General features: G+C 47.9%; 1 protein-coding gene across 1 annotated transcript in view; it reads right to left on the minus strand.

The window, feature by feature from the left end:
- Nucleotides 1–2,036: 2,036 nt before the first annotated feature.
- The window catches only part of BTBD11 (BTB domain containing 11), a 301,676-nt gene continuing 279,176 nt past the window's right edge, over nucleotides 2,037–24,536 (minus strand). Inside the window, 5 exon segments of the mRNA XM_032647116.1 lie at nucleotides 2,037–4,182; nucleotides 11,004–11,117; nucleotides 12,985–13,053; nucleotides 20,051–20,132; nucleotides 22,218–22,320. Coding sequence (XP_032503007.1) covers nucleotides 3,973–4,182; nucleotides 11,004–11,117; nucleotides 12,985–13,053; nucleotides 20,051–20,132; nucleotides 22,218–22,320 — 578 coding nt within the window. The 3' untranslated portion in view covers nucleotides 2,037–3,972.

Raw genomic sequence — 24,536 nt, forward strand, 5'->3', positions numbered from 1 at the left:
CGGAACGCTTTTTCTGCGCTACTACAAGCAGAGGCCCTGTACAGAATACCTCCTCTAATCCTCCCAACAACCCTGTTCACTAGTTATTTTTAAACCCAATTTCTCAAAAGAGGAAAATGAAAACTAGATGGCGTAATAACCTGTCCACTGTTTTCAAAGTGAGTCAGGGGCTGAATCAGCTGGGAAAGGGAAGGTTTCAGGCCTGCACTGGAGCCTGACGTCCAGCAGTGGGCGCTGCACAGAAGGGCTGGGTGAATTTCTCCCCGACTTGAACGCTGAAGCTGACAAGCTCAGGAAACCGTCTGCTAGCGGGGGAGGGTGTCCACGTCGGGGCGGGTGGGAAGGGGAGGTAGGAGTGGGAGGCTGTGAACACTTCTCTGACCACTCATAGGTGACTCAAGCTGGCGAACGTAGGGCGAGGGGTCGGGGGAGCTGCGCACTGGATTCTGAAGAAGGCTGGGAGCCCAAGATGGGTGAAAGAGGAGATTTTCCTCAAAGAATTGCCTAGGATTCTTACCTTTCACCCACCCTGAAAGCACGAGGCCTGAGGTTAGTAAGCGCTGTGTGATAACAGCTTTGATGAGACAACTCTGGATGACATATCACCCAGCTGGAGTAACACTTTTGCCTGGGGCTTCTCAGGAAAGAAACGCAAGCTACAAGAGTCACAGAACTCCAGAGTCCCAGGGGTGGAGAGACTCTGGTAGAGGCCCTCTATCCAGCCGTACCAGAGGCCTGACTGCACTCTCCTCCAGCTTCTGCCTGGGCCCCTCTTGTGTTGGGAGCTCACACCTTGATCTCTATTTTGGGTGGAGAATCCTCCTTCTTTTGGGGAGAACGGATGGCACCCAAGCATGGTGTATATAAGACCCTTCCCACGTTGAGTTGGGGAGGGGGTAGCAGAAGCCAAGTCAAGCCCTTCATGTTGATTCCCGGGGCTGCAGGCACACGAGCCTTCTGGTTTTCCACTGCGAATGGAAGGGGCGCAGGGGAGCTACGTGGCAGGCAGGTAGGCTCCCCCGCCTACACCTACCCCCCCATGCTAAGGGGCCCTTGTGCAGTCGTTAAGAACAGAGGGACAAAGCTCCCTATCCGACAAGTAAAAGGCAAATGCCACAGCACACGCTTTATCTTTCCAAAAGGAACACATCAGATGCCTTATTCACCCCGAGGCTACACAGGGGGTGATGCACAGACAAAAATAAATTGACCTTCCGTTCTCCTGGCCTGACTCCGGGTTCTGGCTCCTGGCACTCAGTTGCCTGGGTTGCTTCCTAAAGAAGAAACAGACCTCGACTGCTAAGCAGGGGTGATCAGTCTTTGCCAGAGGTGCTTGTGATGTCAGCTGTTGACCAGGCCTCACTGGCCCAGGGCTCCAGGGGCTGCCTGGACCTCTCCCTGGCTTCCTGTAGGCCTCTGTGGATAGGCCAGAGGTATTCATCTCCACCAGGCCTGGGTTGGGCCCAGGCTGGGTCAGGAGCCAGAGGGGACCAGCTGGGGACTTGGTTTGACCCCCAAGGGGAGAGCTGCTTGTCCCTCCATGACCCTCACCCCTAATCCCAGAATGCTGCCACCATCCACAAATATCACTTCCTGCTGCCCTTTGGGGTGGGACATGCCAGGTTGAGATAACCTGTTTTTCTCCATTCCCCCACTCCCCAAAAGCTTCATCAAGGCACACAATGACAGTCAGAACTCCATCCTTTGCAGGCGAGTTAGCTGCAGGAGGCAAGAGGCAATGACAGGCGGCACCTGTATGTCCTCTGCCTGATGGGAAGGAAATCCAAGGGTGGCACCCAGAGGTGTCTGCAGACCCAGGGGACTAGAGCTTGGTTAGCCAAGTTCTAGTTGGCAGAGTGGAAGGCAGTCAGCGACACAAGCACCCATCTTTTATCTAGCATCTTCATTTCCCTTGATTTTTTTTTTTCTGCAGGGTCACATTTTCCGATCTCTTAACTGAGTGAAGTTCTCAGGCTCCAACTGTGGGGTGAGAGCTCACTGGTACCATACAAACAATGCACGGCTTGGGAAAATCATTTCTTTTAATGACAGAGAAAGCACACCAAACTATGACAGAAGCCCGTCAGGAGTTGCCACTGTACAAATCAATGCCCAGAGGCCCAGAGCTAGCATCAGACATTCACAGGGAAGTCAGTCGCGGTTAAGGAAACATCCACGCAGCATCTCGGACAGGAGGAGGCGAGAGACAGCAATGACTCAGGATGTGCTGTGTATCTGTGACTTGGACTCCTCTGTAGGCAGTTTGTTTTTCCCCTTCCTCATCGGATGCTGGGGGCTGGGGAGGTTTGCAAATGACCGAGTGGAAGAGAGGCCTTGTGTATCAGCATCACAGAAGAGCCAATGCTGTAGACAGATGTGGCCCGAGTACTCCATGGGTCATACCCATGAAATACGACTTGACATTGGTCCTCTGAACAATGGCTCAGGGAGCTAGTACAACATTTGAACAGCAGCTCCTTTAGACTCTGGGGTCTGCGCACAAGTTCCCAAAGGCATGCTAGGAAATAGTTTTGTCAACGAAACTTTGCCATCCCAAAGGGTAAGAGTCATTCTCCTAGTTTTTACTGCATGTTATCTAGGTTTCAAATGAAAGGACAAGAAAAAAAAGGCAGCGACTCAAAAATTATTTGGAATATTGTGGCACTTCACTAATCTCTTTTGCTTATAATATATGGCAAAGCAAACAGAACCCTGTCGATATAAACTTTCATTATAGATAACCCTATACTGTACACTCTCAGAATACAGAAAGAATCCATCCTATCATACATGTTTCGTCTCTAAAAATAATCTAACATAGTCATATCCTCTGGCTAGTAACAAACTATTAACATCTTCTGAGAATACAGAGGAAACTCTGGGATTAATAGTAAATTCTCTGACGTGCCCCCCCCATCCCCTATGCAGCATCATCTATGAACACATTTCTGCAAAAGCATCCCAGCATCATTCCTAACTAGGAAAGGAAATGGACATGTTAGTTTCACCAAATGGACTTTTAGCAAGAAGTGATGGGACATTTTTACCTTGGCAAAAATGAAGCACAAACATAACATTTTACAGGTTCAGGCCCATGCAAATGCGTGTTTTTTTTTTTTTTTTATGTGGGGGGATTTTATTCTCACCCCGAAATCACGATTAGCATGCAGGTTTTTTCAACTATTGAGTTAATTATTGGCAGTGCAGCTCTTTTGGGTAACCATGATCACTAAGGCAAGGTTATTATTTCACCTTGTGTAGAATATAGTAATATCTTCTCAGATGCATGTTTATACAGAGTAGACCTGCAACTGTATTTTTAAAAAAAGAAATCTCAAAACACAGATCCCTAAACGCAATCCAGTTGAAAATGAACTGTTAAGCTTTTAGAAATGTATTTTAAACTACAAGGCTACCCTGTTTTGGGGTTTTTTTTTTAATGAACATTTTAAAAAGTTCCCACCCCTAAAAATACGCCAAGTGATGTCTTCGTCATTGGTAACAGTCTCACCAATTTGCTACCATGGTTTAACTCTTGCGGAATTGCAGCTACTAAGGTAATGTGTAATAAATATAATGCTTTTCAGGGTCGGTGCAGTGAAGTTCTCCAACTGTCAACCTGGAACCTGAACGACCTTTAGTTCTCAGTCTATCTGCTGGACAGCGGTCCCTGGCAAGGGGTGTTCAACTGCCCCAGGGGTGCTTTCAGATGAGGTCAGCTCGGCTGCCCCACGTTGGCCTTCTAGCTCTGGATCCAGCTGTAATCTGACCTGCAGGCCAGTGGCATGTCCTTTGTTTCTCAACAGGAGCTCATGGGAGCTGCATCTGCTTATTCAAGAGCAGCTGAGGCAGTAAAAGCAGCTCCTTGGCCCAGCCAAAAACAGACGCCAGGTGAGACTCGTATGTTCGTGTGAAGCCAATGCAGCAGCAGAACTGGCAAGTCCCCGGGGAACATTCTTTGGACTGGACGTTTCATACAACAGAACCTTTGGAAGATGACAAGTGGATTGACTGAATCCTGATGGCCAACGTCCTCTGTAAGTCCTGGAGCACATCCTGGCCCGTCCCTTCGCCATTTTTGTCATATAGGAGCTGCTTGAATGCTTCGTTTTCGATGAGGACCATCATGTTTTTGAGAAAGTAGCCTTCGCAATATGCTGAGAGCTCCATGACTCCAAGAAACTGTGGAGAGTGGAGAAGAAGCAGGAGATGGTTATGTTTCTGAAAGCACCTGTTTTCACACGTGTTGATGGCGAACACCTGTTAAAGCAGACTGCGACAGTGGCCCCGATTCTGCATCCTTTGCTGTATTCACACCCAGGGTATGTGACTTTGCAGCTCCTCCCGTCAAAGGGCTGAGTCCATTTCTCCCTGCCTTGGCCTTGTGAGTTGCTCAGGCCAAGAGAACGTGGTTGAAGTGAGAGTTGCCAGCTCTGAGCTGGCTTCAAGCGGCCATGTGTGCTTCTGTGTTCTCTCTCAGAACCCTGCCTCTGCCTCAAAAACAAGCCTGAGCTAGCCTGCTTGCAGCTTCAACAACCACATGACACTGACCCGACAGCGACAGAGCCCAGCCAGGATCAGCACAGCCAGCCACAGCCAACCGGCCTGCTGACCTCAGAAGCAAGGCTGGCTGAGACCCGAAGAGCCCACCCATGCTGTCAACTCATGTACTAAACAAGCACTCACTATTCTAACACTGGGTTTTGAGTCTCTTTGCTCCACTACAGATAACTGGTGCACTGACGGAGTTGCAGACACGGTTCTAATCTCTTTACAAGTATCAATTAGCTCACTTAATTCTCACAACCATCCTGTGAGTGGGCACTGCCTACCTACCCCCTGTATTTAGGGCAGTGGTTCTCGACCAGGGGTGATTTTGTCTCTCAGGCGACATCTGGAAGTCTGGACACATTTTTGGTTGTCAACAACTCGGGGGCAGGGGTGGAGTGTGTACTACTGGCATCTAGTGGGTAGAAGCCAGGGATGCCACTAAATACCCCACCACGCAGAGGACAGACCTCCTGGCAGAGAATTACGCAGCTCACATTGTCAGTAGTGCCAAGGTTGAGAAACTGATCAAGAGACATAGTTCCTGACAGACTAAACCAATACGGAAGGGATGACATTGACCTGCCTCACTTTACAAGCCCAAGAAGAAGGCTTGGTAGACAGTGGACACAATATGGATTTGTTGAATGTATGAATGAACAGTTAATTCTCAGAGTAGTGACACCAGCAGCAAACACCGAGTGACAGCATATCATGTGCTGAGCACCGTGCTAGGCACTTCACGTGCATCCTCTCAAAGTCCTCAAATTTCCTTGAGGCAGGTACGATTACCACCTTCGATTTATAGATGAGGAAAGTGAGACAAGGGAGTAGCTGACAAAAATTCACACATGTCAAGGACAGAACCAGGAGCTGAACCCTGGTAACTCAAGTCCTGAAGGCTGTGTGTTTAACCATTAGGATGCACTGCCTCCGGCCTGATACCATTCAACCTTGGAAGCGTGCTTGGTGGAGGAATTCCTGTTTGAGATGCAGAAGCAAATGTGCATACGAGGGTCAGCTGTTTCCGTATTCAGACCTTTTCTGCAGTTTTCAAAGCTTGTAAGTCTCTCTTTTGCAATGAGCTGGATGCTCAGTAGTTAAATGTTCCCTGAGATGATATCCTGCTGCTTTATTTAGATGCTAAATTATCTAAATTATCTAAATGTGGAATTTCTCATTCTGAACTCCCCAATATGCTGTCCTTAAGCCAGAGATGCACTTTAAGCTGCTCCATGTGGAATGGTGGAATTACGACGAGGCAGTGGCAACAGGGCGATGGTGGAATGAGCGGGACACCTGGATTCAAGTTGAGGCTCCCCCACTTTTCTGAATATGTGACCAGGGCTGGGTCACTTGGCCTCTGGCTTTAGGTTCCTCATTTTCAAAATGGGAACTATGTCACTTGCATCATAGAGCTGTTGAGGGGATTGAATGGAACATAACTGATGGCAGAGTTGTCATCTGTCACACTTAGGGGATGCAGGTTAGGAAGGGAGCTAAGGGAGGGGGCTTTGGAATCTGCATGAGTTTTTAGTCCAGACTTTGCCACTCCCCGCCATCTGCTGCTGGGTAAGTTATTTAATCTCTCTGTGCCTCCATATTCCTGTCCTTAAAATGGGGGAAGATAATAATACCTACCTAATAAGCTGTCACTGGCATTAAATGAGATAATACATGGCACATTCAGAACAATGGCTGATTGTAGTCAGTGCTCAATGTTAGCTGGCATGCTAAATGTAAACTATTCATAATTATTACTCTCATCTCACTCATTTAAATCCAGGGACCCACGTGGACAAACTAGGTGCCTAGGTTGGGATAAGAGGAGTTGACTGTATCTATGGAACCTAGTTCAGCTAACTGGCCCATAGAAGGACCAAGCCTGTAACCTTTTTTTTCTTTTAACTATTATTATTATTTTTTGGCTGCATCACATGGCTTGTGGGATCTCAGTTCTCCGACCAGGGACTGAATCCAGGCCATGGCAGTGAAAGCCTGGAATCCTAACCACTAGGCCACTAGGGAACTCCCCCAAGCCTGTACCTCGAACTCACTGACACCATGTGCTAATTCACTGAGCCAATGACTTATCTTCATAAAAATCATGTGCAACTATGGGCAAGTCAAATCACTTCTCTGGGCCTCAGTTCCCCAAGCTACAGAATGAGGGGGTGTGAACTGGAGGGTACCATGCTCTGTGCATTTAGGACACGGACACACCAGGTAATTCTGTGGTCTCTGAGAGGCTTAGGGGGCCTGGTGAGCTTTATCAGGTGAGCAGGCTTGTTATCACACAAATGTTCACAGAGATGCATAGCATCCTGGAGCTGGAAGAGTTCTTAGGAATGCTTTCATTCTTTCAACATGAACTCTCCTTTTAGAGTCACAGAGAAAAGGCCTCATTGTACATGTGGGGAAACTAAGGCTCAGAGTTGCCTATCTCTGATTCTGTGGACACAGAGAGACCCTCTCCCCTTACCACACCTAGCCACTTGCTTTGTATAGGGGTGTCTCTCATCACAAGTTAGTGTAATTGGAGAAGAATAAGCAAAATAAGTACTTACATTGATATTTGGTGATATTTATTGAATGGTGAGTATATATCAGATGCTTGCCTACCTTTACACAGCTAATTACACACAGAACTGGGACCAGACTTCTCACCTTCCAGACCAATGGTTGACAAACTACAGGCCTGTGAGCCAAATCTGGCCCACCACCTGTTTTTGTAAATAAAGTTTTATTGGGAGACAGCCACATCCATTCATTTACATATTGTCTCTGGCTGCTTTTCACTACAATGGCAGAATTGAGTAGGATCAAAGTGACAGCATGGCCTCTGTGAAAATACTTATCTGGACCTTCACGGAAGAAGTGTGCTGACCCCTGTCCTAGACAGTACCTTTTTCAAGTGCAGAGACCATATCTTACTGATTTCTTATTCAGATGTATATACACCTCCTGGTAAACAGTGGGCTCACAATAAACACTAGGGAATGAATCCCTTGGTTTCCAAACACATGTTCTTCCCATCACAGTGCCCCGGGATGGGAATCTCACTGCGTTAGCTTAGATTCAATTTGATGAACCAGCTTGTTCTCATTCTCAAGTTGAAAGACACCCTGAAAGGGCCATCAGAAGCTCCAGGGCCTCTTCTTCATGACTGAATAGTTCGGGACAGCTTTGCTAGCAAAAGAAAGATGAGGAAGCCATGCCTTTATGGGCTAGGCTTCTCCTCTGGGCTGGAAAACTCCACAGCTGTCTCCAATGGTCAGGTGCAGAACAGAGGTAATGTTGCCAAGAACTTGTTGACCTTTGAAGCATGGCTGTTAGTATCTCAATGCCTGCATTTCCTGGGGTTCCAAACCGAGTACTGGTTTCTTTTCTGTCTCTTTTACTAAACTAGCCTCCGTCTGCAGCACAATCTGGCAGTAATAGAATCCACGTGGCAGGTTATCATTAGCGGGAGCTGCAGGATCCACGGCACAGGGGAAGCAGCACATAGAAAGGGCAAGGGGTGCTGGCAGCATTGTCCCGTTCTCCATGCAAGTATCAGGAAGGGCAGGCGTTGACCTTGGAAACATTCCAGGATGAGGCCTGGGAGGGTAGACAGAGGCTGGCGTCTGCAAAAGACCAAGCTCTGGCTGCAGAGGCACATCAATGGAAGAGGCAGTTCTTTGCCATAGGTGTTCCAAGCCTGTAGCACTAATGTATTCCCAGCCCGGGCTCACGTTGCATCCGGTGTGTTATTAAATAAAAAGAGAGCTACAGAAGCTGCCTGCCAAGGATCCTGAAGTTATTAAAATGGGACTGTGGAACGCAGGCCTTGCTGCCGAGGAGATAGGTCACAGCAAAGCCACTGTGGATGTGGGGCAGTCTGGGTATCCAATGGCCAGGGGAGTGGGCAGAGGACCGTGAGACTAATTGGGCCCCCTTCCTGGGTAGAGAGTTTCTCTGGATGCCATTTCTCTGGATGCCAGTAACCAGTTTCTCTGGTTACTTTTTGCAAAGTAACCAGTTCAAGATTTAAAAAAAATTTTTTTTTGCTGTGTCCCAAGAAACCAGATTTTGGTAAAACCCTTACTTAACCCAAACATCCAGTGTGTGTGGGTAGAAAGTAGCCTGACTGAACCTTTTGATTTACTGATGAGCAATCAGAAAATCTTTTTTGAGTATTATTGCAAGGATTATTGCAAATATTTTGAACATTTATTAGGCCAGACAATAAACACAAGGAAGAACCTGTGCTTTGGAGTGAGGCAAATCTAGGTTTACATTCTGAGCAAATATCCCTGTTCATAGCAGCATTATTCACAAGAGCCAAAAGGTGGATGCAACCCAGGTATCCACTGATGGATGAATGGATAAACACAATGTGGTACATACATACAATGGAATATTATCCAGCCTGAAAAAGAAATGAAATTCTGACACACACTACAACATGGATGAACCCTGAGGACACTGTGCTTGCTAACTGAAAGAAGCCAGCCTCAAAAATAAGCCAGACAAATACCATATGATTCCATTTATATGAAGTACCTAGAGCAAACTCACAGAAACAGAAAGTAGAATGATGGTTGCAAGGGCTGGGGAGGAGGGGGGAATGGGGAGTTAGTGTTTAATGGGTATAGATTTTCAGTCTGGGAAGGTGAAAAATTCTGGAGATGGATGGCAGTGATGGTTGCACAGCAATGCGAATGTACGTAATACCGCTGAAGTGTACACTTAGAAATGGTTAAAATGGTAGGTTTCACATTACGTAAATTTTACCACAATGGAAAAAAATCTCTGTAATAGCTGTGTGACCTTAAGCAAGTTACTTCACCTCTCTGTGCCTCAGTTTCCTTATTATAACATGGGACTAATGAAAGGGTTGTGGTGAGGATTTAAAAAGGTAATGCAACAAAGCTTTAAGCACAGAGGCCTGCACCTGGAAAGGACTCAGGGAATGTTGGTGTAAAACAGAAAATAACATCTCAAACGCAACCTGTGTTTTCACAACGAGCAGAGTAACCATTATTCACATCAGTTGTCACTCTACAACCGTAGATGTGGGAGGCATGTGTGCTGAGCTCCAGTTATACCAAAGAAGAGTGCTTCGTTTTAAATTAACTCCTGATCTTAATTTATTTCATTGTTTCTTCCCAGCAGATGCTAATCTCCCTGTCCTGAGTGCATGAACCAAAATGAAGTGGCACCTGGACACATGATTTTAATTCTCTTGGTCCCGGTATCCCCACTTGTGAAGTGAATTGGATGAAATCGGTGGTTCACTGATTTTACTCCAGAAACTGGAGTGAAGACTGGCCTTAGGGCTGAAATCACAAAGGTTGCCCTGGGAGCCTGTTAAAAATACAGATTCCTGGGCTTCCCTGCAGAGATCTTTGGGGTGAAGGGCCACACCGAGATTCCAAATGTCTCCCCAGGTATTGGGGCCACCTGAGTAGGAGGAATCCTTGGACCTCTCTAGTGTTGACAGCCTGTTCTCAATCTTGGCACATCTGAGAATCACCCAGGAAGCTATGAAAAAAATACCTTTTTTCCAGGCTCCACCCCCAGAAATTGATGAATTGGTCTGTGATAGGTCCCAGGCATGGGGAATTTTTTTTTTTTTTTTTTTTTTGCGGTACACAGGCCTCTCCCTGTTGTGGCCTCTCCCATTGCGGGGCACAGGCACCGGACGCGCAGGCTCAGCGGCCATGGCTCACGGGCCCAGCCGCTCCGCGGCATGTGGGATCTTCCCGGACCGGGGCACAAACCCGCGTCCCCTGCATCGGCAGGCGGACTCTCGACCACTGCGCCACCAGGGAAGCCCCAGGCATGGGGATTTTAAATGAGGTGATTCTACCGTGCAGCCAGCATCGGGAACCTCAGTTCTAGCATAATGGTTCTCACCTGTGAACACCCCCAGAATCACCTGGAGGGCCTGGGAAGCCATAGACGGCCAGACCTCACTCACAAAGTTTCTGATTCAGCAGGTCTGGGTGGGGCCTACAGTATACATTCCTGACAAGTTTCTGGTTGATACTGATGCTGCTGGATTGGAGACAACACTTAGAGAACCACTGTTCGAGAAGCTTGCTGCTCAAGCTGTGGCCTAGACCAGCTGCAGAGGCTTCACCCGGGAGCCTGTTAGAGACGCAGGGCCAGCGCCCACCCCAGAGCCTGCTGAATCAGAGTCTGCGATGAGACTCATATGCATGCTACAGTTTGAGAATGACTGCTTTTGAAACTTCTGCCTGCTTGCTTTCATTGTGTTCTGGAGGGGCGGATGAAGGGAAAGACATCTCTTCTAAGCAGGAAGCAGACCTTGGGAGGAGTGATGACGGCTGGCCTAAATGCACAGGCCCAGCATCCGCGCTCTACCCGGACTCAGAGTGTGTGCAAAGAAAGCCTCTCCCGCGTCAGGGCATGGGGGGTGCTCGGGAAGCGAGAATGAGATCGATTACCTTGGCGTGGTTGTAAATATCCACACAGTTGTCGGTATTGATGCTCTTTGCACAGATAATCTCACAGTGTCGCTGCAAAGCCTCCAGCTGGAAAAATTTAGCAGCAGACAGAAGCTAAAAACCATGAAAAGAGCCTGTTAGAGGTTGGGAGGTGGAAGGAAAGCAACGCCCATGGTGAGAAAACTCTTCACCTCCCACAGTGGTACCCAAGGTGAAGGCACCGGGAATAAAGTGTCGGACATCACTCTAAAGCCGGAAGGTTACACTAGAGCTGTTGCTGGCATTAGAGGACTAAAGACTCAGTGACAGAATTCAACTGCAGGGGAAGATGGCAGGGGGGAGGGGTGGGGTCGAAGTGAATCAAATTTACATTTATTACAGCAAGAGGTCAAGCAGAAATGCCTAAAATTGTTACATCCAGAAATAAGGGTGACGCTCTTATTCAGCAAGGTGGGTATCAATGTGGCTTACTCCCTCCATTTATCCATGTCTCCACACACATGTCACCTCAGGACTCCTCCCTCCATCACGATCTGGCCCCCCTACCCTGTCTGAGTTTTCCTCACAGCCCTTCTCACACCAGACATGATGTCATGCCTGTCGCCCTCTCCAGAGACCAGGAGGGCAGGCATCTCTGTCCCTTTGCATAGCTGCTGTATTCCAGCCCTGAGCACGGCACCTGGCCGTGGAAGATGCTGAACAGAGGCTCTGGGGAGGGGAAGAAAGGGCTGAAGCAAGAGTTCAAAGGGATTGCCTTTGGGGAAAGGACTGGGAGGATGGGGTTGGGGGTGGCTGGGTGAGGTGCTTTTTATGTACTGTAAAGCTCTTCTCTATTATCTACATGATTGAAATGTATGTTCATTATTTCAATTTGAAAATAGTTTTTAAAAAGGTTTACAAAAGAGTCTGAGTCCTCAGAGTGTAGTTTAGTCCTGAGGTTGTGACGAGTCAGAGGAGACGTCCAGAGAGACAGGAGAGTAACTTTGGGGGGCGGGGGAGTGACCACAGAAGTTTTCACAGAGTAAGAACAAAAGGATAAATGGCCCCCAGTGAACACACAGCCCCTGTGACTCAAGCCAGGCACTGTAGTAAGCACCTTACAAATAGAAACTCTTAAGATCTTCAAAACCCAATGGGGTAGATATTGTTATCCCCATTCTACAGGTTGGGAAACTGAGGATCAGAGAGGTTAAATTACTGCTCCAAGATCACACAGCTCAGAAGGGGTAGAGCCTGGATCTGAACCCAGTCTGGCCCAGAGCCCACGTCTGAACCACAGTGTGGTGTCACCTCTTGAACAACTCATAGTGTTCTGACATCTCTCATCAGCCACCCTGGACTTCAGGCACCTGAATGGGCTCCTGGCTCTCTCGCTCAGGAATATCAAAGTGATTTTGGCTTCTGGTTCAAAGCTGCCAGCTTTGACACGAGTTCCACTTCTAGGAAGGAGCAGGGAGGGCAGAAGAGGCAGAGTTACTAGAGGTGGACAGGAGACAGGGAGAGCCAGGGAGCTGCAGGAATGAGGGGCCTGAGTGAGGCCAGGAGAGCTTTGTAACTGGTTCTTGGCTTCTGCCTCAGTGGACGTGCTGAGATTTGAGGAATGCTTTCAGACCATATATTTCTCTTACAAATGACAAGGGAGAAGTCGTCAAAGATAGTTCCTGATGATGCTATTTGAGCCCCAGCTGTGCCTGAAGCTAGCGCTAGCCTCAGACTCTTCAGTAAATTTCCTTTCCTCCACCTGCCAAAGCCCGTTAAAATTGGGCTTCACTCAGCTTCACTCAGTTGCTATTGAAAGGGATCAGACTAGCGCACCCAGTGCCCCAGCCTTCCAGGGGAGGGGCTCTGATGAGAAGCCCTTGGGAGATCTAAGGAGGCAGGCAGGACCCCAAAGCCTGCATCCAAGTGAAGACCCAGCACGGCCTCCCCCCAGACACCGCCTGTGCGTGCCACCCACTCAATGACACAGCGGATTCCTTACCTCCATGATCTCGTTGTTTTTAATGAGAAGCGACTCTGGGCCACCGTAGTAGAGGTACTGCATGACCAGCTGGAAGACAGAACACAGTGAGCAAAGTGTCAATGGCACACAGACACAGTCATCTTAAAGCCATCCACTCAAACCCTCAGGCTGGTTCTGAGTCCCTGTATGACACCCCTTTTTAAGGGCGGCCATTCCCGCCGGATCACTGCCTTTCAGGAGAAGCTCCCTCTAAACGTTTTATAGGCTGGATAGTTTTCCTTACACCGTGCTACCATCTGTCTCCCTGTGGTTCATCCTCAGGGCCAAATTAAACAATTCTAAGCTCTGCTCTCCGGGATGGTTTTCCCCCATCTATGAGTGATAATCACGGGCTGTCCTCCTACCTCCCACCCCACCGAGCTGCCCAGAGCTGCAGCACACGTGGTGTGGCTTAAAGACCCTACACCAGCGGCAGTGCCCCGGGAACATGGCCCGGTTTGATTAGAAACCTCTTGTTTAAGCTCCAGAGGGCGACTGAGCCACGGTGAAGCCACCTGCTCATTATAACTTGACATCAGGGGTCCAGGGTTTCAACGTTTCATTGATGGTGTGAACTGTCCAACTGTCCAAGCCAGGCTTTGTACATGTGACTCAGGATGCGGGGTGGTGTGCAGAGTCCCAGAGCTTTGCAAACTGGTGTCCCTCAAGTAGAATGAAGCCGAAGGATGCGTTAGTATTGGCTGTCACCACCTCCCATGGAGCTGAGTATAAATTTTTTAGGTGGTGTGTATCCTTCCCAGTTGGCTACTGTCTCCACTACTCTCTAATGTTTTCTGCCTGCCTGTATGACACACTGACTTTACCTGCCTGGGCTTAATAAAGGTGTGTTAGAAAAATCTGTAGACTGTTACATTCCATTTTGGGGCGCCTATAAAATGAGGTGCTTGGACTGGGCTGCCCTCTATGGTCCCTTCAGGCTCTGAGAGTCTGTGACTAATATAGAACAGTGGTTAGGAGCAAGGAACCTGGAGCTGGGCTGCCTCAGTTTCTGATCTGGCTCTGCCACTTAAAAGCTGGGTGACCTGAATTAAGTTAGGCTCTCTGTGCCTCAGTTTCATCATCTGTAAAGTGGGGATAATATGACCTACCTCATGAGTTGTGATGAGGATTAAATGAGTTAATAGATGTAACAGGCCTAACGGGCCTGGCAGGTGCATGGCAAGAACTCAAGAAGTGTTAGCTCTTCAATTTTCTCTGCGGTTGAAAAATCTTCTTCCAGGAGTGCTTCTGCCATGTGCTGCCACTTTCTTAGGCCATTTAACATCCTTTGTGACTGATCTCAATCTACTTTTTGCATGTGTGTTTAAAGTAATCATTTTTCAGCTCATATAACTCAATAACAAAAAAAGACAACCCAACCAAAAACTGGGCAGAAGACTAAAACAGACATTTCTCCAAAGAAGACATACAGATGGCCAATAGGCACAGGCAAAGATGCTCAATACTGCTAAATATTAGAGAAATGCAAATCAAAACTATAATGAGGTATCACCTCACACAGGTCAGAATGGCCATTATTAAAAAATCTACAAATAAGAAATGCTGGAGAGGGTGTGGAGAAAAGGGAACCCTCCTACACTGTTGGTGGGAAGGTAAATTGGTGCAGGCACTATGGAGAACAGTACGGAGCTTCCTTAAAAAACTAAAAATAGAGTTGCCATATGATCCAGCAATCCCACTCCTGGGCATATATCCAGAGAAAACTCTAATTCGAGAAGATACATGCACCCCAATGCTCACAGCAGCACTATTTACAATAGCCAAGACATGGAAACAACCTAAAAGTCCACTGACAGATGAATGGACAAAGAGGATGTGGAATATATATACAATGGAATATTACCCACAAAAAGAATGAAATAATGCCATTTGCAGCAACATGGGTGGGCCTAGAGATTATCATACTAAGTGAAGTTAAGTCAGAGAAAGACAAACACCATATATCACTTATTAAGTGGAATCTAAAATGACACAAATGAACTTATTTACGAAACAGAAGCAGACTCACAGACATAGAAAACAAACTTATGGTTACCAAAGGGGGAAGGGGGAGGGGGAGGGATAAATTAGGAGCTTGGGATCAACATATACACACTACTATATATAAAATAGATAAACAACAAGGTCCTACTGTATAGCACAGGGAACTATATTCAATATCCTGTAATAAACCATAACGGAAAAGAATATGAAAACGAATATGTATATATATGTATAACCGAATCACTTTGCTGTACACCAGAAACAAACGCAACATTGTAAATCAACTATACTTCAGTAAAACAGTAATTGTTCAAAAAATACGTATATGTATATATTATTTAGTTGTATTGAAATAGAGTTCATATGACACAAAATGCTTTGATCTAAAGTATACAGTTCAATGGTTTTTAGAATATTCACAATGTTGTACAACCGTCACCACAATCTAATTTTAGAACATTTTCAAGACCCCCAGGAAAAACCCCATGCCCACCAGTAGTCTCTCCCATTTCCTACTTGTGCTGACAACCACTGTGATTTGCCTGTTCCGGACATTTCATACAGAAGGAATCATACAGCATGTGCTCTTTTGTGTCTGGCTTCTGTCACTCAGTGTGAATGTTTTCAAGGTTCACCCTGCTGTCACGTGTATCACTCTTTCACCTCTTTTCTACTGCTGAACAATATCCCGTTGTGTGGATGTACCACATTTTGTGTATCCATTCATCAGCCGACGGACATGTGGGTTGTTTCCACTTGTTTGCTGTTATGAATACGGCTACTATGGCTCAATTTGCCTTTTCAGGTCTCACCTGCCACTCTGCCCGTCTCGCCTCCTAACCTTGATAACATCTGACTTTTTCACTCTGACCGCTCCCAACCACTTGCCTTGATCAGAACCTACCACCACCGTCTCTTTCACTCCTCTGCTTTTGCCCACGCTGTTCCCTCTGCTTGGATGCCCTTCCCTTCTTCTCCACCTGTTGATCTCTGGCCCCTCCTTCGGGATCTAGCTCAGTGGTCACCTCTGTGAAGTCTCCTCAGATCTCTCAGCTGTCTCCCACCCCGTGCCAGGCAGCCCATCACGCGTGACTGCAGTGTTACTTCCCGCTGGAGTCTGAGGGCACAGACTGGGTCTCGTCCATCTCTGCCTCCCCAGTGCCTGCCCTTCCTCTTTTGCATTTGAGTCTCCCATGCTCTGGCCACCTGCCTGTTGCAGAGATGGCGGTGCTTTAATGGTGATGGCTGAGGCTTTGTGAAATGATATTGTAGCGTTATTTACCCGCCCCGCCCCCCCAAACCTGATGGGTCATAAGCATCTAAAACACCACATCGGTGAATGCTGGGACATTTGCTTTATTAAAATCCATTTATTCCCCTAGCACCTCTCTTTTATAAAGGCCAAACCAACAATAATAACGGTAAGAGCCATAATAATAACTGTCCTGAACACAGGGCCACTCCAGTTACAAAGCACGTTATCTCATTTCCTCACGGTTGGGTTGTTGACTTGAAATGCTTCTTTCAAGAGCATGGATGGAGAACCTGGGGCTAATGGAATTTAAACTGGGCTGAGCCATGTCACCTTCAGACTCAGCCAGCACAAGCCTTTCCTGCAAGGGGGCGAAATGGACCCTTATTAGGCCAAAGGGCCTGTTTATGGAGTTGTTTTTCTTGGCAGCTGTCCGCCTGCACGAAGCAGGATGTAAACGGCGTCCACAGCCTCGTGGAGGCCCTGCTCCCAGGTGCAGCCTCAGCTGCATGGGGCTCTGGCCCGTGTATGATGTTAAATATTCTTGCAGGGAGGAAACTCAAAGCTGCCTCATTTACTAAAATTCTTCTGTTCAGCATGGAAGTGAAGTGAGCAGGCCCCTGGGAGCCTCCTTCTGGGTCAGATTCAGCCCTACTTGGCCTATTTTGAGCCACAAATGAGGCTTTTCTTCTTTTATGGGGAAGGGGCAGGCACATGGAGAAGTCCCCAGGGCCTGCTCAATCTTCTCTGCCCATTACAGTAACTGGAGGCTAATGTGGCCGGGAAGCCTAATCCAGCCAAAAGCAATTACAGGCCCATGATTCCTCTGGGGCTGTGCCTTTCCACGTAGGTGTCTCATTTAACCAGCTCCCACAGCACACATTTATTGAGTGCCTACTACAAGCCGGGTTCTGATGACAAGAACCTCCCCAGTTAGTCCCATGCTTGATGGCGTACGTGCTCTCTCCATGAGCACTTGGAGAGCTGGGGGGGGCGCATGGTTTCCAGCATCTGGCTCATGCTCCAAATGCTAAGGGGCCTTTCCTCCGGGCTGGGCGATTTTTAGGGAGGACCCAAGGCCCCAGAGCAGGGAGGCAGTTAAGAGGTCAGGTCTGGGAGTCAGCCAGGCCTGGGTCTGAAGCTCAGCTTGGCTGTGATGAGCCGTGGGAGCTCGGGCCACTTCCTCTACCTTGTCTGCTGGGTGGGAGAAGAGCCACCTGGAGGGGGAGCTGGGAGGACTGAAGGAGACGACGTGGGGCAGTGGTGCTCAGAGTGGCTCCCTGCAGCAGCATCAGCATTACCTGGGTTCTTGTAAGAAACATGAATTCTCGGGCCCCACCCCAGGCCTGCAGAATCAGGAACTCTGGGGGGCGGGGCCCAGGAATCTGCATCTTAGCGAGTTTTCTGCATCTTAACAAGCAACTCCCTTCACCCCCCCAGCACTTCCCCTGGAGTTTCTGATGCCTCCTAAATTTCGAGAACGACTGTAACTTAGAGCACTGGTTCTCCACCTTGGTTGCACATGCCTCTGGATGATGGCAGAGGGTGGCTACTTCAAAATGCTGATGCCTGGGCCGCAGCCCAGATTCTGATTTACAGCCTGGACACTGGGGATCGTCAAAGTTCCTCAAATGATTCCACTGCTCAGCTGAGGTGGAGAACCACTGGTTTCGAGCCCTGCACGTAGCTGGAGCACATGAAATGGGAGCTGCTCTTATTATTGTTCCTCTTTGGACCAGACTGGGTGCAAATAATGGCTCTGTCACTGACCAGCACTAATTTCCCTGGGTCTCAGTTCCCCACCTCTAAAAGTGGCAAGATTAATCCAGATAACCACATGCAAGCAAAGGTCAGTGCCTCATTCATAGTTGGAGTTAAAAAATGGGGAAAATGAGGCTCAGAGAAGACAGTGTCTTGTGCATGGTTATTCCATAAGGATTCTTTATTTTGAAGTTTCAACATAACCAAAGGAATGCATCTCTAATGGTGGAAATACTGACACCTCAGTGGGCTTTAGGGCTTTAGTGTGAGGTCATGGTGGCTTCCTGGCAGCCCTCTGAATCACAGGATCTGGGGGACCAGGGTCAATCACCAGTGGAGGGAAGAACCATCATCTGGCCAGCCACACTTGGCTTATAGTATGTGGTTCCAATGCATCTTTTCCATCTCCAGTATACCTTAAGACACAGCTGAATGGACTATTATCACTTTCCCTCAAATACACACTGCGATTTCCCACTTTTGTGCCTTTGTTTATGCTGTTTCTCCCTCTGGAATACCCTCTCTCTCCTATTCACCAGATGAGGAAGCTGAGGCTCAGATAGTCTGGGTAATTTGTTCAAGGTCACACGAGGGACAATGGTTTCAAACAGGGGAATGCAGCTGTTTAAACTGGGGAAGGTAGCATTTAGATCCTGAAACGCAGCTCTGTCCTTCAAAGCCTAGATCAGGACCCCCGCCCTACGACCCTGGTTACGGCCATGCTTGCCTCCTGCTTATGTCTGAGTGGTCTCCTCAACCCTCTTGGAATGTGAGCCTCCCGAGGGCCAGCCTGAGTCTTACCCACATTTCCCCAGGGCTGTCCTTCCAGAACTGAACCAGAGGAAACAGATCCTGTTCAGAATCCTATAAACCCCATCCCCAGATCACCCACATTGGCCGACTAACCCTGGCTGTGGGAAGACAGCACAGAGGGGGCCACAGTCTCCCCGGTAGGCCCCCTGCTGGACGTAAGCAGCCCACCAGCCTCCATGCCCCCAATGAGACTCAGAGCTTCAGAGATAGGGCTGCAAGGCCAGATGGGGGTGTGAATTTCTCCTAGTGGCGAGAATGTCATTGCAAGGCTGGATTTACGAATCAGGCATGAAATCCAGGGCCAGATGGCTTCACAGGCAAATTCTACCAAACGTACAGAGAAGAACTTATACCAAGTCTTCTCAAACTCTTCCAAAAGATTGAAGAGGAAAAAGATTGAAGAGGAAGGAACACTCCCGAAGACATTCTATGAAGCCACCATTAGCCTGATACCAAAACCAGACAAAGACACCACCACCAAAAAGAAAAAAAAAAAAAAAAAAAAGAATCAGGCATGAAGAATGGAGGAAAAGGGAAGACAGCTGCTGTGCCCCCTTAGAGGTGCCCCATAAACCAAACAGTATTGATTTCAAATGGAGGGAGATATGGCAATGTCATCTGGCCTCTGACAAACCTTCCTTTCCTACTTACATTAGGTTCAGACCCATGTTAAAATGACACTGGATTCCCTGAAGTCCACTGGTTCCTGATCACACTGGGCTCAGCCGCCTCTGGGGACTTCATACCTGCTGTTCTCTGCCTGGAATGTTCCAACTCCCTTTCTTAAGCCCTAAGCCTCCCCATGGTTTGCCAGCTTCTCCTCAGCCTGCAATAGTTCAGCGACACCTCATCCGGGGCCTCCCCCAGTCTCCCGGGTCTGAGTCACCATAGCTTGTTGGTTCACCCCTCTCTCATGCACAGCCCATTTTATACTGTAACTCAGAGTTACCCCCTCTGGACTGTGAGTCCCCAGGAGAAGAATGTCCTTTATCCTTGTGTCTCCAGGTCCCAACACAGTGTCGGGCACATAGTAGGTGCTCAGTTAATGCTGTGGGCATGAATGGATGGTACGTGGGAGGGGCAGTGTGTGGATGGGGGCCAAGAGTGCAGGAGCTGATGACTCAGTACAGTGGCTGATCCACAGGTGGAGGGTTGGAGGGACCCACCGGTGCCCCGCACCTACCAGCAGGGTTCCAGGCCACAGCAGGGGCTCACCTGAAAGATGGGGTACTTCACGTATCCGATCTCTATGCAGGTGTTGTCATTTGTTGGTTTGTTAGAGAGGAGGGCTTTGAACCTGAGGAGGAACATAAAAAGGGAGATAGGAAGACTCAAAAAGACATCAACAGCTTGCAAGAGACTCAGCTCTCTGATGACAGAACACGTAATGTCTTGTATCCCCTCCCACTCTGAAATACAATGACATATCCATAGATTGTTTAACATAATGCTCCCCCTTCTGACATGATACCATAATTCAATCTGAAGTTAAAACTAAAACTCTAAAGTTAAAAAACAGTGTTTGGAACTGTTAAATCATTTCTCAAACAGGTGATTGGAAAAGAACAAATGCCTTTAAAAACCCCGTCCACCTTGTAGGGCCCATCACAAAGGCTGCCTTCTTCCTGGAGTCCTTCCTGATTCAGGCCTCAAGCTCCTCAGGCGCCCACGGAGCTCTCCACCTCCCTCTTCCTCCCCCTCCCACACAACCTTTGCTCCAAGAGGGCAGGGGCTTCTGCCATTTCTGCCTCTGCTGCCTCCTCAGGGCCTAGGCCAGGCTGGACCTGACGTACTGTAGGTATTTAATCAACACCTGTGGATTACCTAACCATCTCCCTATGTGGGTGATCTTCTGTCTGGGGTTTGAGGTGCATTTTCCTGCCACTGACTAAACTAAGCTCCTTGTGGGTAGAGACTCAGTCAGTGGAACACATGGATACTCAATACCTTTAGAAATAAGCTAAGCTGTGTCTCTTTTTATAAATTAAACTTTAAATTTGAAATAATTTTAGATTTACAGAAGAGTTGCAAACATCATACAGAGACTTCCAGGATGCCCTTCACCCAGCTTCCCCCGATGTTACATCCTACACAGCCATGGTACCTTTGTTGAAACTAGGAAATTAACATTGGTCCAATACTGATCTAGTTCTTCTATGGTGTCACAACCGAGAATCTTGCAAGGGACAGTGTATTTTTCTTGCAGTGGCAAAGCAGACATTTGGGGTATTAGGTTTTGGGGGGGACACTGGAGATGCCAGGAGGCTTTTAGGAACCCAGGGAGTGTTGGCCACACAGCTTCATTAGTGACCTGGAAGTGGGTTTCTGGATCCCAGTGTCCTTACCCTCTGCTCACCCCCTGGCAGCCTGCCTTCTCCTCATTCAGCATCACTTTCTTCTCTGCCCACCTTCACCGATCCCTGTTCAGGTCCCGGGATAATGCAGTTCTAAATGGTCAGCTCTATCTCTACTCAAATCAAAAGGAGAAGCAAGGGCTGTAGCAGAGCTAGCAGGGACGGTGTTATACTACTGTCACTCTAGAGTCAGGGAAAAGTAAGGTTCAGGACCTCCGTGTTTTGGGTGGCTTATGTCAAAGTTCCCTAATATTTGGAGAGCAGGCCTTTCAAGGCTTCTGTGTATGAGCTTTCAGGCTGCATGAGGACACCTGGCTGAGGGAGCTACAATCCAATCCACGCTCTGCTCACGAAGCTCTTTGGCCGATATGTGCCTCATCTGCCTAGAGGAATGGTGCCCTGTCTAAGCCACATAATCAGGCTGATGATTATGCTAGTGCCAGCCCTGTACTCTTTTTCCAAATTGTGGTTAAACACGTAACATAAAATTTACTGTATTAAGCATTCTTAAGTGTAATGTTCACGTGAAGTGTGCTCACATCGCTGTGCAATCAGTCTCCAGGACTTACCCTGTCCCCGTTAAACAACTCCCCATTCCCCTCTCCAGCTCCACCATCCCCACCCTTCTACTTGCTGTCCCTATGAAGCTGATTACTCTAGGTTCATATAAGTGGAAACATACAGTATTTGTCTTTTTGTGACGAGCGTATTTCACTTCATATAATGTTCCCAAGTTCATTCATATTGTAGCGTGTGTCAAAACTGCCTTCCTTTTTAAGGCTGAACAACATGTATACACTATGTATTTTTTAATTCATTCCTCCACTGATGGACTCCTGGGTGGCTTCCCCCTTCTGTCTTTGTGAATCATGCTGCCTGAACACCGTGTACAAATGCCCTGTACTCTTGGATCCTTGATTTTGAGAAGAAAACCTGCCGGTTCAGTGACGATACCACCCAAATTGAATTTCAGAGAACAGTAACAGCCACCCTCGTAATTCAGTGCTTTCAAAATTGATGACACATACCTTGGAGAGGCTGTAAATAACAGCACTTTGTGGGCATAAAATGGTCTTCCTTCTACCAGAAAGGTAACATCTGACATTTCTTTATTGTTAAGGAAATGAGGATCTGGAACAGGAAAGGGAGAGAGGGTAGCTTTAGAAGAGAGAAGAGTGAGGTTTGTATTCCCCTTTTGGAAAAGTGCCCGTAAGAGCTGACAGGGAGGCTATGGCGATAAAATACTCATTGGAGAGAAAGTGACCAAACAGGAGACAGAATCAGTTAAAGGAACACTCAAATCACTGAAATTCAGTTTCTCGTAGGAAAACTTCATAGCTTACTCGCGACTAAAAGTAGCATTTCCCCTTAGAAGCCTCGCCCCCAGCCCGAGTTCAGATGACTGTCAGGTGTGGAAGGTGACCATCCACCCCGCTGACCTCCAAGGAAGTCACCCCCCCACCTCGCTCCTCCTGAAGCTCAGCGCCCTCCCGCCGGAGAGAAGTGCTTCTGAAGGGCTGTCCCCTTGCTGCTGCGTTCCAGGAGATCCGAAATCCAAGCCCTTTTCTCAGGGTCAGAGGCAAACGAGCCAGGCCCCTGCCCACAACTCCAAGAATAAAGAAGTTGTATAACTACTTGTACAACGAGTACTCTAGTACTTACTGAGCTTGCACTTACACGTGTAAACTCATTCAGTCCTGGGAGAAAGGGACGGCTGTCAGGTGTGCAGCTGGGGACACAGACGCCAGGAGTCACAGTGACTTGGCCAAGCAAATGGCAGGTGGAGAGGCCAGGATGTGAACCTAGACATTCTGACTCCAGGGCCTGCATTGCTAAGCACCGGGATCCTCCGATTTGCCTGTCATGTTGGCCATTTTTCCTGGGGCTACAGAAGGTGCCAGTCTGTCCTCAGCTCAGCACTTCTGTCTCACTGGGAAAATCCACCAACACTCCCGTGCACCCCTACACGGCTCCACCCCACCTGGCTTCTAAGTCAGACCCCTGGCCTGGCCCCATTTTGCCCAGGCCCTGCTGTAACTTGGACCCAGAATTTGCCTTCCTGGCTGATTCGCCCCAGGGGGTGGTCCTGGATGTCCTCCACTCATATTTCTCTGTCCGTACCTACAGCCACCTCACCTCTTCCCAATAAAAAAGTTTTAATTTAAAACATATCAAAAAAAGCATTAAAAAGTCAAAATCACCTGTAATCCCTCTATCTTAAAAAATTTTTTTTATTAAAAAAAAAAAATACAACAAGGGCTCCCCTGGTGACACAGCGGTTGCGAGTCCGCCTGCCGATGCAGGGGACACGGGTTCGTGCCCCGGTCCGGGAAGATCCCACATGCCGCGGAGCGGCTGGGCCAGTGAGCCATGGCCGCTGAGCCTGCGCACCCAGAGCCTGTTGCTCCGCAACAGGAGAGGCCACAGAAGTGAGAGGCCCGCATACCACAAAAATACAAAAAAACAACAAAACCCAAACTTCTAAAACTCTCCAGGTAAAGGGAAGAGAGGCTATAGGGGAAGGTCCCAGCGTTGACTAACACTTCTCCACTTGCTTTAAAGACTGTTAACAGGTTGGAGTGACTTTCTCCCTCTTCTCAGCCACCTGCCTCCCTCTGCTGGGTTTCTCTCACTCTCACTGTCCACTTCCAACTAGCCCCCACTCCTGCTTCCCAAATTGCTAATATCTCCTACCTTTAGCTCTTTTTACCATTCTCTCCCAGAATTCACTGGGAGGGCAAGAGGACAACATACTATAAAAAAATAAGGCATGTGCTCTCCAGTTTGCCATAGTCCCCACCACTCCCTATTGTCTTACACCAAACTCATTTCAACCATTTTTATGACCTGCCTGGCTCTACAGAGATGCCAGTTTGGAACCTTTGTCACTACTCTTATCTTTCCTTTCAAGTAGATTCCTAAGGAGCTACTATTTGGCCACCTTTAGTTATCTGAGCCTGAAATGCTGTATTGAAGATGCAAAACACTATTTGTTCCATATTCCACTTATTAGTAATTATGTCCTTTTTCTTTCGTCTTGTGAGCTTTGAGCCTCTCAGGCCTGCCTTTATTCTCTTGGTGCTAATAACCCTTGGGATTCCAATGCTTGGGCTGAAAACCAGGCCCTTTTAATCGCTGGTGAAAGAAATCTCAGCAAGTTCAGGAGGAAAAAAAATGTTCCCTCCTCTCCTATAGCTACAGGAAAGCAGATTTTATGCTGCATCAGTGAAACAGCCCTTGCAAATGTTTGCTCTAACAAGGGTGTCTTGTAAGGCACCAGCTGTCAGAGATTATTGCTATGCCCTGGCAATGTAACCTTCAATCTCTAAAGTCTGTTAATTTGATTG

Source organism: Phocoena sinus, chromosome 10 (genome assembly GCF_008692025.1).
Source record: "Phocoena sinus isolate mPhoSin1 chromosome 10, mPhoSin1.pri, whole genome shotgun sequence".
Taxonomy (NCBI): domain Eukaryota; kingdom Metazoa; phylum Chordata; class Mammalia; order Artiodactyla; family Phocoenidae; genus Phocoena; species Phocoena sinus.